This window comes from Salminus brasiliensis, chromosome 25 (assembly GCF_030463535.1).
Source record: "Salminus brasiliensis chromosome 25, fSalBra1.hap2, whole genome shotgun sequence".
In the NCBI taxonomy this organism is placed as follows: Eukaryota; Metazoa; Chordata; class Actinopteri; order Characiformes; family Bryconidae; genus Salminus; species Salminus brasiliensis.
The window spans coordinates 3,334,405-3,352,007 of NC_132902.1; the positions used below are offsets into that span (position 1 = coordinate 3,334,405).

Consider the following 17,603-nt stretch of genomic DNA (forward strand, 5'->3'; position numbering starts at 1 on the left):
GTATGCAATGTTCAACCCAGATGAGGCCCATCTTTAACCCTTCCTGGTCCCATCACTGACCCTGGTGGGCATCCAAAAGTGGGGCCAACATGGAACCCGAGGACCAAACTCTATGGTGCCCAATTGGGCTACCCATACAGGCCCCACATGGGCATGCTAGCTGGGTAATACTTGCAGATGCTAACTATCATGATTAGCATGATTCTACCGAGGTCCCTATTGGGGAAACGTCTCCAAACTTGAGCATCTGATTTATAAATACTCCACTCAGCATTCCACCATTTCGCCAATCAATTTAGGGGCGGGGCCAAGTGACAATTGCGTTATGGTTGTATGATCGAATCCTTTCAGAAGTGCTTCCCTTCTGAAATGACCTCACTGTTCATTTCACAAGCATATAAGACTATTCCTGTTTTTCTAGCATTGTGGGGACGTTGGATTTTCCACACCCACCGCTGCAGATGCTCGATCACTTATGCGATGCTGACAGCGTGAATAGCCCTTTATACACATCCCAAACACACTGGCTCTATTGTGCCTTTATGAACACACTCCATCGCAGCATGGGAACACACTACCAGAGTGTTTGTGTGTGTGTGTGTGTGTGTGTATGTGTCCACTAAACCGCTTACACTTGTCTTTCTGGAGGAAGCGCATTACATTATGTAAGACAACCTCAAACCGAGGTGAAGCCGATCCAGCCGTCAGGGGCCAGCAGTTTTATATTTGCATATTATATGAATATTGAAATTGGGTGTAGTAAACCAAAGAGCTCTTCTGCTGTATACCGGTGCGCAGTGCTTGGTCCCCGATGATTGCCACTTATTGCCACTTATGTATTTCAAGACAGATGCCAAACTGTCATAGCGATTATGACAGTCTATAGAAATTACTGTGATCTACGTCTATATTAGCCGGTGGTCTAGGTTGCTAATAATCTACATCTACATCATTTTATTACCTAACATTGAAAAAACTGTAAAAGAAAGAGCTCTAAATACAATAAAAAGAAATGTGAAATTAAACACTCTCAAAACACGGCTTATTTTTCATCTTTTAGTAACGTAATCCTACTTCTGATTGGTCCATAAAAATGAAATACTGTCTCTGTGAATTGGGCGAATAATAGCAATGTGCTGTTTGGGGGACGTGAGAAATTCTCCCTTCAGAGCTAGCCAGGCTAAAGTACAGCCTCCAACATCATCTTACCCATCAACTAAACCATGAGAGAAGCCCATATCCTCTCAAATAGATTTAGAGTAGTTTAATGACCCATATTTTCTTCACTGTTTGTTCTTGTGTGTGTATGTGAATAAGGCCAGCCTCGAACATCGTCCATCATTTGTGCTCTAGTGCTTGGTCCCCGGTGATTGCCACTTGCACTATGATTTTAGGATGAGAGCTCAGCTCTTATAGTTGTGTCCCACATGAATTTGATATCGTTATATATGTGAACAAATTCAAATGTGTAAAATTGAAAATTGAAATGGGTAAATAATGATGTCTCGGCAGCTTCCAACATGGTGAAGGTAGTTTCAACACAGCGTTCCAGAGAAGTCCATATCTTCTCATACAAATTTTGAATTATTTAATGACCCATCTTTTGCTGTTTATTGATTTTTTTTTATAGTTCTTGTGTGCAAATGTAAATATAAGTAAAATAAGGTGCAGAAACCAGCAGCCCCTTTTGAGACGCCATATTTAATGGCGTATAGTGCTTGGTCCCCGCTGATTGCCACTTAATTCTACTTAATTCCACATGAATTTCAGATGTAAACAAAATTCAAATGTTACTTGTCATTTTTCAGTAACAGAACCTTAATTCTGATTGGTCCATAAAACTTAAATATATATGTCTATGGGTCTGGGAATAAAGGTGTGAGCTGCCACCCTTCCCCAGAACAGAAAAATGCTACAGCCCCTTTTCACATTGTATTTATTTGGATGTAGAAATCTGTAGATATTAAAATGGGAATGCTTGTCCATTTCATGCCACATAGAATTGTGAATTAAAGAATTAAATGAATTGTTTTTAGGGTCAATGTACCAAATTATAACTATATCTCCATCTGTTACAACTGACCCAGTCTATGAGGCTGCTTTTGTCTAAATTGCTTGTAAAAAGGGTAGGTGATGGAAATATAGTCCACACAGGCTCTTCATTTGTATGTGGTTTGTAAAGGCCACAGTGAAAAAGGTAGACCACACTGCTAATTGGTGGGGTACTTTGCTTGTTATCCTTGTGGCTTCATTGCAAAACTAAATATTTCACATTTCTTGTCTTTTGTCTTTTTACTAATTACTGATTGTGTAAAGCTGCTTTGTGACGACGCCAGTTGTGAAAAGCTATTCAAATAAATTTGATTTGATTTGATAAATAACGTGTACTGGTTTTCCATTTGGAGGCAATGTTACTCAAACGGAAAACTACCGTGAAACACCAGCAGGTCTGTGCATTTATAAATAGTTTATTAGTAGCGGTTACTGTTGAACGTTTGGCTGTGTCTGCTTGTTCTACATATCAGTCTTGATAGAAAATGGGCTACAAAAATAGAAGTATATATTGAAAAAAAGGGTTTGTTGGAAGAAAGAAGTCTTTTTACAGAAGAGAAACATTGCATTAAAGGCTCGATTATCTCAGATAGATCCAATGCTGGCGGCAATGAGATGTACCAGACCGGACTGTCCATCATAACCATTCATCACCAGTTCATGTTGAAGCTCTTTCGCCACAGAATCCAGGCGTATTCCTTTCCTTTTGTGTCCGTTTGCCTGCATCCATGGCGTACCAAAATGTCCAAAAAAAAAAAAAAAACATCCTGTCCAAAAGTCCAACATTTTCCCACTTTGATCGCTCAGTCCGGGTCGATCAGTTCATGACCGCAGAGTCAATTATGGATCACTCTTTTTCTGGCTGACCTGAAGATTCTGACTGGACGAGGTGTTGGGTCCTCTTCCATCAGCCTCCTCCTTCCTCTTAATCCAGTTATTCGCTCACCTTATATCTGCAAACACACACATACATACAAAAGATATGTTTAGCATTACATTTCCAAATTCTGGTACATTACTGTACAATTCCCACAGATTAAAGCGATAGCAAAACTATTACATTTAGTTTAGTAAATTACAGAAAAATTCTTAAATGATCATTTGAATTATAAGCACTAATTGTATCGCTTTGCGGTAAATATTGATTGTATTTTATTACACTTTTATTTGCATTGTAAAGCATTTTGTGATCTAGATATGTTCATGATACTGTCCAAGTTTAGTTATTAAATGTAATTCCATAATTCAGCAAATTATATCCTCCACGTTTACTATTTAACAACTCGCAATTCCGTAATTTGGCAGATGACATCTTCCACTACGTAACAACTAGCGATTTTGTAATTCAGTGGATCATTTCATTCAAGCTTAATACGTGACAACTCATAATTCCGTAATTCAGCGGATAATATCGTCCGAGCTCTCTACTTAACAACTCGTAATTCCAATATTCGGCACACTATATCATCCAAGCATGCTACTGGTCATTCTGTGATTCAGCGGGTAATATTGTCCAAAGTTACTACACAACAACTCGTAATTCAGCTGTCGATACTGTCACCGCTTGCTACTTTACAAACTCGTAATTTCATAACTCGGCACACTATATCGTCCAAGGTTAATATATACCAACGCATAATTCCGTAATTCAGCGGATAATATCGTCCGAGCTCGCTACTTAAGGACTTGTAATTCCATTATTCGGCCGAAGACACCGTCCAAACACCAGTGCAAAACTAGAGAAGCAAACCTCAGACACGGACATGCCTTATAGACGTAGATCACAGTAATTTCTAAGTTTGGCATCTGTCCTGAACGGACCATCCCCTTCACAAATCACTCACTCGATGCACACCTGCACTCTCCAAGAGCCCAGATCTTCCACTCTTATCTGCTTTGTATTCATTATGCTGTAAACGTCAAACGCTGATCTCAGATTCCTTAGTAATTTTACACTGACATCTTTCAAGAACTGATCTCCACAAGCAGCAGCGAAAATCATCAGTATTGCAGCGTAATCCCTCCACCACAGCTGATCAGGACTGGGAGCTGCTGATTGGTTGCGGATTTGATTGGCAGGCATATCTGGCTGGCTGATTGGCCACACGGACAGGTCTCCTACCTTTGGACTTACTCAGCCGGCAACGTTTGACTAAGAACCGAAAGCTTAAGCATTTGTCATGTTTCCTTTTCCTGTTTTTACACTTCACCCGAGAGCGGCCTGAGAATGGAGGGATGGAAAAAAAGAAAAATACAGAGAGAGAGAGAGAGAGAGTGCGTGAGAGTGAGAGAGAGAGAGAGAGAGAGTGGTTGGAGATATGAAATGTTAAGGAAGGTGCGAAAGTGGAGACATTTTACTATGTTGGTGAGAGGGGAGACCAAAACGGACGGGAGTGAGAGAGGAGGAGGGTATGCGTCTGTGTGTGTGTGTGTGTGTGTGTACCTGTGTGTAAGCGAGACTCTGTGTGGTGTTTGGACACGCACACACACTCCAGATGATCCTCCAGACGCACCTGCACCTCCCGCAGCTTCGGTCTCCGGCGCACGTACTCTACCTTCGCCACCTGAGAGAGAGAGAGAGAGAGAGAGAGCAAATATCAGAGGTGTATAAAAGACATTCTCTTATACTGTGTGGACAAAAGTATTGGGACACCTGCTCATTCACTGTTTCTTCTGAAGTCAAGGGCATTAAAAAGAGTCCTGCTTTTGATGGAGTAGCTGCCTCTACTATCTGGCTGGCTTTCTAAGATTTTGTGTGTGTTTGACTGCGTTCATCAACAAGAGCGTTACTGAGGTCAGGATGTTGGATAATGATCACCACCCACCTCATCATCCCAAACTCCCCAACTTATCCCTAAAGTATTGGATGGAGCACCAGCATCATTCCAAAGAACACAGTTCCATGCATGGTGGAGGTAGCGTGAAGAATGGTGGAGGCTTTGGTTAGCATGGTTTGAGTGTGAGACATGGTAGAGGTTGTATCAAGCATGGCGGAGGTAGTGTGAGACATGGTGAAGGTAGTGACAATCATGGTGAAGGTAGTGACAGTCATGGTGGAGGTAGCGTCAAGCATGGTGGAGGTAGTGTGAAGAATAGTGGAGACTTTGGTGAGCATGGTTTAGGTAATAGCAAGCACGGTGAAGGTAGTGTGAGACATTGTGAAGGTAGTGACAACCATGGTGGAGGTAGTGTGAGCCATGGTGTAGGTTGTTTCAACCATGGTGGAGCTTGTGACAAGCATGGTGGAGGCATGACAATGACTGTGGAGGCAGTGACAAGCATGGTGGAGGCAGTGACAATCACTGTGGAGGCAGTGACAAGCATGTTGGAGGTAGAGTGAGACATGGTGAAGGTAGTGACAAGGAGGCAGTGACAAGCACTGTGGATGCTCTGTGAAGCATGGTGGAGGTTGTGTCAAGCATGGTAGAGGTAGTGTCAAGCATGGTGGAGGTAGTGTTATTGCTTGCATGGCTGCTTCTGGAACAGGCTTTACTAATCTTTATTGATGATGTAACTCATGATGGGAGGAGCAGAATGGATTCAATCAAATAAGGAGGAACGTCATCAGGCAACAAGCAAGGCCATGACCCCAAACCCACTGCCAACATAAAAAGACCTTCTTCAGTGGAGAAATGTGAAGGTTTAAGACTGGCCGGGTCAACCACCAGACCCTAACCCAAGAGTTCCTGCATTTCAGCTCCTGAAATGAGACTAACACACACACTCTCTCTCTCACACACACACACACCTTTATTCAGTTATCTAGCTATCTATTGCAGAAAGGTGAGGCCAGGTAAAAGATGCAGTTGGCCCAGAGTGGGATGTACCTCAGCTGAGTCTTTCATCTGTTTGATTCTTTCTACAAAACACACACACACACACACACACAGACACACACCTTGTACTAATGCACTCCTTTGCCACTCGTGCCAACCCCCTAAAGGCCTGATTATACAACACTCCATTCAGGTCTGAACACACAGACGCTTACACACACACACACACACACACACAGATGCACACTGCTCCAGAACCACAGGGATAATTGGATGGCAGAGAAAGAGACAGGCAGCTCCAGTGGTTTGTGCCAGGTTACGCTATTGAACCCTCCCGTGGGGAAGTTCTGGGACGAAACCCGGTAAGTTCACCAGCCATGAAATCCGCGCACTCCCCCTTTTCAGGGCCGGCAGAGTAAAGCCCAATCCGAAAATGTTTACTCAATAGTACAAGCGGAGAAATGAGTGTCAACAAAGTAGGAAATTTACCGTCATTACTGTAACCTCTCCTATACTGCCTCTATTAACAGCAGAACCACCGTCATTACTGTAACCTCTCTAATTCTGCCTCTATTAACAGCATAACCACCGACATTACTGTAACCTCTCTAATACTGCCTCTATTAACAGCAGAACCACCGTCATTACTGTAACCTCTCTAATTCTGCCTCTATTAACAGCAGAACCACCGTCATTACTGTAACCTCTCTAATACTGCCTCTATTAACAGCAGAACCACCGTCATTACTGTAACCTCTCTAATTCTGCCTCTATTAACAGCATAACCACCGACATTACTGTAACCTCTCTAATTCTGTCTCTATTAACAGCAGAACCACCGTCATTACTGTAACCTCTCTAATACTGCCTCTATTAACAGCAGAACCACCGTCATTACTGTAACCTCTCTAATTCTGCCTCTATTAACAGCAGAACCACCGTCATTACTGTAACCTCTCTAATTCTGCCTCTATTAACAGCAGAACCACCGTCATTACTGTAACCTCTCTAATTCTGTCTCTATTAACAGCAGAACCACCGTCATTACTGTAACCTCTCTAATTCTGCCTCTATTAACAGCAGAACCACCGTCATTACTGTAACCTCTCTAATACTGCCTCTATTAACAGCAGAACCACCGTCATTACTGTAACCTCTCTAATACTGCCTCTATTAACAGGAGAATCACACTGCTGTAATCAAATGTATTCTGCCTCTATTTAAAACAGAACTGCCATCATTACTGCAACCAAATGAATACTATTTCTAATAAAAGAGAACTACTGTCATTACCGTAACCCAATTTATTCTATTTTTGTATTAGTAATAATTCTTATTTTTAGATTAATAAAGAATTACTGTCATTGCTTTAAGCTGTTATTTTTTATTAAAGTAAAGTGGTGTCATTTTTGTAACCACTGTAATTCTGTCTGTAGTAACATTAAAAAAAGACCATCATTACTTTAACCAAACTAATTCTGTCTCTAATAACAGAGAGGAACTGTCAGTACTGTAACCAAAAACTACCATAAAAGTGAACTACCATCATTACTGTAAACAAAGTAATTGCCTTTAGTAATGAAAAGTAACGTCATTACCGTAACCACTCTAATTCCATATCTATTAGAGGACTACCGTAAATACTGCAATCAAAGAAATGCCTTCTGTCCATGTCAGCAGCTGCACTACTATCATCTGTGAAACCACACTACTACTGTCCACACTAACGTCCACTCTGAAACAAGGACCACAAAATACTGCTCATCAGGTTATATAAGAGGAGTTAAAGCCGGCGGGAGGCGCTGTGTGTATGATGTGAGGTTAACACTCTCTCTTTTGTTTCCAGTCGGGGTTCTTCATCTATCTGTCGGCGCCCTTTCACTGTCCTGACCTTTACCGAAAAATCTTTACTGGACAAGACAAGGAACAGTGTGTGCTTGTATCTATGTGTGTGTGTGTGTGTGTGAGTGTGAGTGTGTGTACTTCTTTATGTTCTGGTAAATCGAGCACTGTGCAGCTGCAGAGCTGCGGGGAGAAGATGGTGTTTCTGGAATATTCTGGTGTGCCATGTTCCAGTGTCTGTCTCAGTGGAGCAAAGGCCCTTTAGTAGAGCCTGACCACAGTAGCTCAGTGAGGCAGTGTTAAGGGTCAGGCTACTGGAGGCTGTGGCTGTGTCCAAATACTTTACTAAAATGTCCTCTCATTGATTTGGATGATCTGGTACTCACGAGAATCCATAAGCTAGTCAGCTCCACCGGGCCATGAGATACAGATCAGCAGAATGAAAGTAAGGAGGTTCGGTAAAGTATTTGGATGCATCCATACCGTATCCAAGTGAGAGTTTTCTGAGTGTGTGTGTGTGTGTGTGTGTGTCTGTATATAATCAGGTTTTCTTTAGGGTTGAGTGGTTCTGTATGTTGCCAGTGTTGCTGTGTGTGTGTGTGTTTGCTTTGGACGTGCTCATATTTTCCTACCCAGATGAGTAGTTTTTTGGTTGGATGGCACTGAATTGCTGGAGCTGTTGTCCCAGCAGGTATGAGTATGTACGAGTCTATTTGTGTGTGTGTGTGTGTGTGTGTGTGTGTGTGTTTTCCTACTTTGACAGTCCTGTGTGTCTTTTTGGTTGGGTGGCAGCGCATGTTGCTGGTGTTGCAGCAGCCAGAGCAGCGGGTCACCTCCACACACGGAGGCCAGATGAGGAAGTTCGCCGCGGTGGAGTCCACCTGACTGCGTGGAATTTCGTAGACCACTGTACGGGTCTTGCACACGGCCGGGACTGCCTCCTCTACAGACATACACACACACACACAAACACAGGCATGTACTGAGTTTAGAGATGTTACAGTACAGTGCCTGATATTCATCATTTTCAAATACTTATTATCTAGAATATTCATGGATAAATGAAAAGTGATTATTATTATTTACTTTGTATTATTTATATATTTTGTTTAACTAAAATCATATTGTTTATAACTTCAATGCTAAACATTATATTAACTATTTTATTTTATTATTATTACTATTAATAATATTATAAAAGGAAACTGGGAAGGTGGCAACAATCTGGCAGCTGGGATGTGTAAAACAACTTTGCTGGTCATGAAACACTTATTTATAATTATTTATTACTAATACACAATAATTATCATAGCAAATAGCATAAAAACGCTAATTGGCTGTGTGAAACGACTGCTTGGTCAGCTTTGGTCAATAAGTGGGGGAAGTGACCATATTTCAGATTCTATACGATCATGCCTCTGTTTTAAGCTGCTCAGAAAACGCTTTACACTCGAGCGCATGCTAAATTCTGTATGGTCTTAATACCCAGTGTGACCTGAATACGCTTCTTTCTGCCCTGGACAGCAAGCTTGCGGCTACTAGGTTAGATTGGGATACATAGAGGGTCAAATAAATATACAGACGCTCACTTAGATGATTCTTAAAGTTCCGAGGGCCAAGGCCTCTTAACTTCCTGTTAGTGATCATGATTGACTACAGTTGCTAGCTTCTCTGATTGACTTGTCCACTCTTGGGTCACAGCCCGCCCTAATCTAGTCTCATCTTGGCCCCATGTGCCAGTGTACAACCCAGTCAATGAGGACAAATCTTTGTGGTTCCAAGTTGGGCAACCCATAGGCCCCACATGGACAAGTTTTGGCTGGGGTGGTGGTGGTGGTGGTGACGCTCTTGGGCAGTGTTCAGCCCCTACAGTTTCCACACCATCCAAATAATACAGGGGTGATGAATAGTGCAGCCGTAGAAAGCCTAGACAGCCATAACATTAATACCACCTGCCTAATATTGAGTAGGCCCCCCTTGTGAGGCCAGAACAGATCTGACCATTCGAGGCATGGACTCCTCAATACCTCTGGAAGGGTCCTGCTGTGGTATCTGGCACCAAGACTAATGTCAGCAGTGAGTAGTTGCATCAATGAGCCTTAGGTCGCCGGTTCATTCGGTTGTCCTTTCTTGGAGCACTTTATGGTAGGTACTGACCACTGCATACCGGGAACTTGTCAAAGTGGCTCAGCTTGCATCACCTTCAAGACCTGACTGTTCACTTGCTGCCCAATGTATCCACCCCTTGACAGATGAAGCCACTACAAATGATGATCATCAAGGTTTTTCACTTCAACAAGTGTGTGAGAGGCAAAACTGCCACACACACACACACACGCACACACACATGCACACAGCCATACACACCTATGCTAAATCTCTGCAGGATCCAGGAGAGATAGGGTGCTGATCTAAGAAGGAGGTTATTCAGTTCAGACTCTGGCAGGCTGCGGCATGATCGCTGACACGTATGGAATCTCTACCTATTAAACCTCCATTCAGTGTAGTGTGTGTATGCATGTCTTACCGATGCTCCTCTTGCGTCTGGGGTGTGTTTGCGAGCTCTTGAGGCTGCTGCTGTCGTGGAAGCCCTCTTTACGGTAGCGCCATTTGGTGTCCTGCACGGCCTCATTCTCTGCATCGATCAGAACAACAACACTCCATGAACACACTGATAACGTCAACAAGCCTGGTTCTCAAAAGCAAGGCAATGACATTTAACAGTTCCAGTTAACAGTGGAGGGTCTGTACCTTCTCAAAATAAATGAACGAATTGACTGGCAAAACATGTAGCACATGTCCCACCTTGTCCCATGTGTGATGCCTGAAGTTCGCTTCTTTCACTTATGTGACTCTTCCAGTCGTATGTTTAGTAAGGTCACCAAACTAACGCTAATGCATCATGCAACCTTAAAAGTTTGGCTCTGATGCACTGCAACTATGGCCTAGGGCTCGCGAGTTTGAATCCCAAGGCTTGCTGCTTTGCCATCAGCAGCCAGAATCTGAGAAAGCACAATTGGCCATGCTCGCTCCTCTCTCTCGTTACTCTTAAGCAAGGTTGGCCGGCACAGGCATCTGTTAGCTGTTTTTTTTGGCCTGCAAAAAGGTGCAGAATTTCATGAAAAGAAGACCTTTCCAACTGTTAAGCACAGAGAAAATCCCCCAAATAAGAACTGACAGACGTTTAGCCGCTACAGAAATCATGAGACTCACCAAAGGGGGTGTTAATAAGTACTGACCATGCAGGGTGCCCACCTTTGCATCTTTTTTTTCATTTTGAAACTACACAAGTTTTTTAGCTTCACGAATTTTGGAAATCAAGTTCAACCATTCAGAGTAGCAGATCATTTTTTTGGGGTGTGGTCCCCGAACTGTGAAAGTTGAAATGAAGTTATTTTGTGTACAAAAATGAAAGGATTATTTTAGCTTTATGAATTTCGGAAATCAGGTCATCATGTTCCCCTCATTTCAAATGTTCACAGTAAGAGAAATTTGGTACACAAACTTTTGCAAGTCGGATAACCCAGTAACATCAACCAATATCAGTCCGAAATATAAGTCAAATGCCATCGTTTGTCCCACAGCTTATATTTATATATAATTCCAATGGTATCGTCCATCCCAGCTTTATTAACTGGGCCGCAAGCCAACCTCGTCGCCACACCAGTCATGCCCACAACGCGAAAGACGCTTTGAAGATCATGAGACATTAAGCCGACATGCCTTTCTGTAACCTGATCAGACACGATCTGTGTGTTCGGACAAGCTTCTCGCTTGTGATCACTGCCTGGAAGCCGCACCAGTAAGCTGTGGCTCGTATGAAAGAGAGGCCGTACTGTAGGTGTTTAGCCTTCAGGGAGAACCATCAGATATGTATCAGACTGACTGAAGGAAGCCTGAGTTAAAACCTGCAGTTATCATAATCTAATGCATGCTTTGGGGACTAATGGAAACCCCAGCTTTATTTGTTGAGTCTGGTGGGGGAGATTAGGAATGCTCGAGGAGTTCTGAATGCTTGGCTGTCCTTAAACACCACGGCTGGGGAGCTGGACAAGGATTATAGCTGCTCTGAGAAGGGGGTTCCTTTTAGGGGCGAGTCCCCTTTAAACAGCCCAGGGCAGAGCAGCAGTCGCATGCACATGTCGGAAGAGAGCTTCAAAAATACAATACGCTCTACGTCCAAATATTTGTGGACACCCTTTCTATTTTTAGCGCCAACATGCTGGTCTAGTCCCTGTAGAGAAGTATTGGCAATAGGCCTACTGGCACTACAATGCCAAGCGTGGGCTAGATAGAGGTGGGTATAAAGCCCCCCCAGCATTGAGCTGCGGAGCAGGGCAACGTCTGTGTGATACTTTTGGGATGAGTTGGAGAGTTGGGGATGATGAGGTGGGGTTGGTGATCATCACTGAACATCCTGACCTCACTAAATGCAATCAAATCCTCACAGCAATGCTCCTCCCCGTTACAGCGTCCGTTACAGTCAGCAAGCACCAGCACTGCCTAGTGCAGCACCGTCAGCCAGCCGAGCCGTTCTGCAGGGTCTACATGCTCCTGTCGTTGCCCCCGGAAACCACCCCAGCATGCGAGAAGGGGAGGGTGGGCTTCGTTTTAGGCCCGAGCAGCGTAGCTTGCTCACCAAGCTTTTCACACACTCGTTAGCGGACCCCCTGAAATCCAGTCCCTGAGGCGTGCACACACACACACACACACACACAAGCTAGGAATTCAACATGAATAATACATTACAGCGCTGGCATTCAGCCCCACTAAGCTCATAAAGGCAGCATGACAACAGCATAATGGAGAGAGCCTCTTGACCTCCCTCAAGCACCAGCAGCTCTACAGATGCAGCTGTTTGCATTTCAATTACACGTCCAGAGGGGAAATCTGATCCGAGACGCCGGTCCTTCTCGAGCTCCTGTTGCACTTTCCTTTATCAGGACCTGTGAAGCTCCTGCTGGAGAGGATGGCTGCTTTGTTCGCTGTCAAAACCCGGGAACTTCTCGTACTTCTTCGGTTTGAGCTACAGGGCTTATAGAGCTGACAAGCGATTAGGGCGTATGACACGGGGGGGGGGGGTCGTCAAAATTGTTGGATTAACAGTTTAGAGCGTTACGAAGTTCTTCTGAGTGGAGTTCGGGAGGAGCGTGTCAAATACTGGTTACGAAGAACATCACTATCCCACAATGCTATGTGAACAACGGAAAGGGAGGAGCTACTCAAGTCCGGAAAAATGGTGGATAGTAATGTAAGTGCGGCGGCAACGGCGTCTGGAGAACCCGCAGGGACGTCTGTTAGCGTAGCTTACAGCGTGAGTGTGTGGTACGCAATTGGGACGCAGCCAAGAAACCTCTGCTAGGAGTAGCACTGTCACTGTACTTCAGCCAATCCCAAGACTCAAAACACCAAAACAACAACGATAGTGATGATATATTTTGCTAGCGGTTTGCTTAGTTAGCTAACTCAGCCACATACTTGGATTAGGGGTGGGTTTAGCAGGCGATGAGGTCGAACAGTGCGATGTGAAGCAGTTAGCCTAAGACTGGACAGCTTAACTGAAACTCGAATCAGTTTGTAGTAGCGCAACCTTGTGGCGGAGCAGTGCTACAGCTTTAGCTAGACTGAAGGCTCAGCTGAAGGGTTATGCTAAGGCTAAAATAAAACACGGTAACAGCAGCATATTTGAGGGTCTATTTAATGATGCGTAGGTAAATACAATGCTGTAGTACGTTCTTAATGTTTATTTTCGGGGGGATTAAAGGGTTAATTAGAGAGTTTGGGGTGTTGTTATCTATAAGACAGCGGGTGAAAAATGGGGGGTCCAGGGTGATGCTTGAAGTCAGTGGTCAGTGGTCAGAATGAGCTGTGGGTCAGTAAATTGGTACGTTGGTTAGAAGTACACAGGTTTGGATGCTGGATGCTATGTGGATTTGCTCGGTTCCACCAGCAGCTCACCTGCTTAAATCTAATGATTTAATGAAGACTAACTATCTACTAGAGGTTCTCCTTGCCGACGAGGAACCACTGAACGAGGCGAGTCACCATTAATGCATTAATATGATTCTTTAAGTTCTTAAGTTGTCTATATAAAACCTCTGCCTTTCCTAAGAACCCTTGAGGACCTTTCTTTTCAGGAGTTCAGGTATTGGCTGGGAAATGTAAATGCAGTGATGATTGGTGGGGTTCAAGCCCCCTTAACTTGCAGACACCAAACACGTCTTGACCAATCAGCAACAACAATTAGGGTTAAGGTGGAAACGGCCTCCCCTTGATGATACGCCAAACTCAGAATCATCCAGCCCGGGCCTCTTTTGTTTATCCGGGCTCCAACACGGGCTAATCCTGAAGGACAGCAGAATTCCCGCCAGGAAAAGTGACATCAGTCACCCAAGTTCACATGCAGGCGGTCCCGTGTGGCGCCTCATCGAGACGAGACAGGGCCGCCGTCTCCGGGGCGACCGCCGCCGAGCCATTGGGTATAAAAGGCGACTTGGACGGCGACTCCTATGAACTTCAGAGGGAGATTAAAGAGCGCGTCCTCCTCGCAGACCAGATTCTCACAGCCTTTGAGTTGCGGGACATCCCGGCGCAGGTTACCACATCCAGTAAATCCCAGTGTGAGGTCAGTGTCCGTCTGCTTCTCTCGTGTTTTGTTTTGTTTATGACCAAGTTGGCAGAGTCCGAGGCCCAGGCGCTCACAAAAGAGACTTTCGCTGTGTGGCAAAGGGCACCGCCTTGGTTGATTTCGCTGTGTTATCTGGGGACATATGGGGACGGCTGAGGAGGCTTTTAGCTGAGTCATGTGTGCGAGGGGGGACGGAGGAGACGTGTCCCTTTTTGAATTCATGTGAGAGACAGAAATAAGCGCTATACTAAACACAATTTTGTGGACAAAAGTATTGGGACACCTGCTTAAGCACTGTTTCTTCTCAAATCAAGGCTATTAAAAATAAGAGTCTTTCCTGTCTCTACCGTCCAGGGAGGAAGGCTAGCTTTCTACTAGAATTTGGAGGAGCACTGCTGTGAGGATTTGATTGACTTGCACTTTACTAAACTGTCACATGGATGGATATTTTGTCTGACCATGGATCCCAGTCGAATACTACCACTGGCTTCCGCAGAACTGTGAGTGCATGCTATTTTAATGTCCCCTGCCTGCCAAAGCAGAAGGTTCTTGGAGACATTCAGCAGTGAAAAACACCAGACAGACCATAGGCTGGAGTCTTGCTTTGCAAAACTAATTCCCTGTATGGTCCTGTACCCAGCAGGTGCCAGTATCTGAATCAGCGCCAAAGGAAAACAGCCTTTAGAAACATGTGGCATACCACTAATGCAATGGAGCAATGTTCTCCAACAGTTTCCAGCTCATAGTAGGACCTGATGAGGAACCGGGAGCATGCAATCTTGGTCATTTATCGTAAATTGAGTTCTAGGAGCCCTTAGAGAAGCCTGTGGGACGTCAAAGTTGCACCTGTCTTGCTTTAGAAGAATAAACTAAAATGAAACCTCACTTAAAACTCTGAGAACTGTTTTATTCGTAATGGGAAAAGGGTCAACTAGTCCTATTAGATGCCTGTCCGGGTGCTGAGTGAAGGTCCTTACCCAGGGAGTGTGACTCCAGGAGCCGCTGGAGGTCGCTAATGCTGCGGATCTCGCTGCTGGAGAGTCTCTCGATCAGCTCGCGGGGAATCGACTCTGCCTGGAGGAGCAATGTGTTCGATGTGAATGTGCTTGCAGGTTAAAGAATAACTCAGACACAGCGTTAAACACATGGTAGAGTAAACAGAGCTATCTACACTTCAGAGCCAGCTCAAAAAAGAGCCGTCAGTTTAGAAAGGCAGCTTTTAAAAGCAGTTCAGTAGTTAAACAGACATCTTCTGCTGGGTTGTGAGGTAAAACTGATCAAACTGACCTGGAAGCTCCTCAGAGGTGGATCTGCTGTGGGTTTTACACCACGGAGAACCATCTCTGACGAGCCGAACAGCATCCTCGAGTAAAACTTCTACTACTCATGAAATGTTTTGACTTAGAAAAGCTACAAAAAAAAATATATAAAAAACAATATTAACAATTTTAAAGTACAGATTTTCTTACAGAACTGTGAAGGAACTTTTTGTGGGTGATACTGTTCATTTTATTGGGACTTTTATTTGGTCTAAAATTGGTCTAAAGTGCCAACAGACGAACAACCCCAAATGACACAAAGCACAAACGTAATTAGGTACTAAAAATGTTAATAAAAACTTTAAAAACTACATTTCTGAGGGAAAAAGTAACACTTTTAACACAAAAAAATACTTAAAATGTCTAAAAATGTCAACTTAAGTTCAAATCCATCAATGTTTTTTTACTTTTACTTTTTAGCATCGTGCATTAGCACCTTTTCATACTACTCTGTGTACTTGTTTTTAGCTTTATGTGAGGACCTCAAGAGTCCTCAGAATGATGGAAAAGTGGACATTTCGACATTGTGGGGACATTTGCTAGCTAGCTAGCTAGCTTTCTTAGGACACCGACAACATTGTAGTCCTTTTAGTACTAGTGCTAGCTATATGTTTATGTTACAGTGCAACTTAACTCTTGTACTAATAGTATTTATTGTCATTATGTATTTTTAATTTTTTAAACAACTGTAAAGGAGAAATTACTCACATTTTTACCACAGAAAAAACGAGCTAGCTAGCTAGCTATTACACCAGACGTTCCCGGACAGGCGCCGTTTACCACAGGAATTAGCATACCAGAGAAGTTAGAAACAAAGAATTCATACATTTTTAATTAGCTAAAGGTATTAACTGAGGAAGCTAAAAGTTCAAATCCACCATATTTACGACTGAAAACTCAGTAAAAGTAGCAACATTACTGATTAGCTAGCTAGCACTAGCAGCGCAATTTAATACCAGCGAGAGCGCGCGCGCGTCTTTAGCGGTTTCCAGCTAACGTCCTCAGGACGAGATACAAGCCAACACCTAGACGTTGTGGGGACATTTCCTTTCCTAAAACATCGATAAAAGCCATTTTAACGCGTTTAAAATCAAGCCAAGCGCATTTAGTTATTTAATATTTATTTATTTAGTTATTTAATATTGAGGTTAAGCAGCGCAGGCAGCCGCAGTCACACAGAAACAACGCGGCAGGGCCCCACAAAGACAGGAATACAAGCAAGCGCGCGCGTGTGTGTGTGTGTGTTTACCTCAGCAGCAGCAGCAGCAGCAGCAGCAGTGCTGGTGGGTATGAGAGAGAGGCAGCAGGCGAGTATGCAGCACAGCGCCCCTCTCATCGCCCCTCCGCTACCGGACCGCCAAACCGAAAGCGATGCGCCCGTGAGAACCGGAGACCATCCCCAGGAGTCCCTGTGTGTGTGTGTGTGTGTGTGTGTGTGTGCGCGCGTGTTTGTTAATCCCCCGCTCTGAGGACCGTCCTGAAGAGCGCGAACAGAGGACAGAAGGTGCACGAGACGCTCATTCCAGATCAAACGGCTTCTCTTCTGGGACGCAACCACGCATCTTCACCCGACGCGCGCGCGCGCCAAGCAAGGAGCAGCGCAATTCCCTCCTGGAGACGAGGAACAGCAGGAATTCCCCCAAAACACGGGCAGGGGTGGTCTGCAGCTTGAGGAACAGCGGCTGATCCTCTGCGTCCACGCGCTCCGCTCTGCGCTCTGTGAATGAACTCCAAGCGCTTCACGTCTCTGAAGAAAAAGTCCAGTGAGGCGCGCGCCCGGTGTGCGTGCGTGCGCCAACCCCCCCCACCACCACCTCATCTCCTTCCCTCCCCTCCCTTCCCCTCTCCTCTCCTCGCGCTCTTAAGAGTGGGTGTGTGTTTGCTTTTTTTCCACACACACACACACACACACACACACACACATTATTATCATTTTGCTGCATGTATGTAAAGGGGAACTCCTCCATGCCTATAATGCCAGGCGTG

At 44.4% G+C, this 17,603-nt stretch overlaps 1 protein-coding gene across 3 annotated transcripts; it reads right to left on the reverse strand.

The window, feature by feature from the left end:
• Positions 1-2,452: 2,452 nt before the first annotated feature.
• LOC140547902 (platelet-derived growth factor subunit A) lies at positions 2,453-17,395 on the reverse strand. Of its 3 annotated transcripts, none has more exons than XM_072671174.1 (7): positions 16,872-17,395; positions 15,276-15,374; positions 10,198-10,305; positions 8,426-8,613; positions 4,496-4,616; positions 4,175-4,273; positions 2,453-3,005 (listed from the first exon to the last, which is right to left on the reverse strand). In XM_072671174.1, the coding sequence occupies exons 1-7, from the start codon at positions 16,951-16,953 to the stop codon at positions 2,995-2,997; spliced, it is 708 nt and encodes a 235-aa protein (XP_072527275.1). In that variant the 5' UTR covers positions 16,954-17,395; the 3' UTR covers positions 2,453-2,994. The 3 variants fall into 3 exon arrangements, with proteins under 3 accessions (XP_072527275.1, XP_072527274.1, XP_072527276.1); XM_072671173.1 differs by having other exon boundaries at positions 15,276-15,372; positions 16,867-17,395; XM_072671175.1 differs by lacking the exon at positions 4,175-4,273 and having other exon boundaries at positions 15,276-15,372; positions 16,867-17,391.
• Positions 17,396-17,603: the final 208 nt, after the last annotated feature.

Bases quoted from the DNA above. Each gene is read 5' to 3' on its own strand.
- LOC140547902 (XM_072671173.1), bottom strand. From the start codon at position 16,953: ATGAGAGGGGCGCTGTGCTGCATACTCGCCTGCTGCCTCTCTCTCATA. The intron at 4,617-8,425 runs GTAGGAAAACAC...TCTCTCTCTCAG, and splicing joins AGACACACAGGACTGTCAAA to GTGGCGAAGGTAGAGTACGT. The intron at 4,274-4,495 runs GTACACACACAC...CTCCATTCTCAG, and splicing joins AGAGTCTCGCTTACACACAG to GCCGCTCTCGGGTGAAGTGT.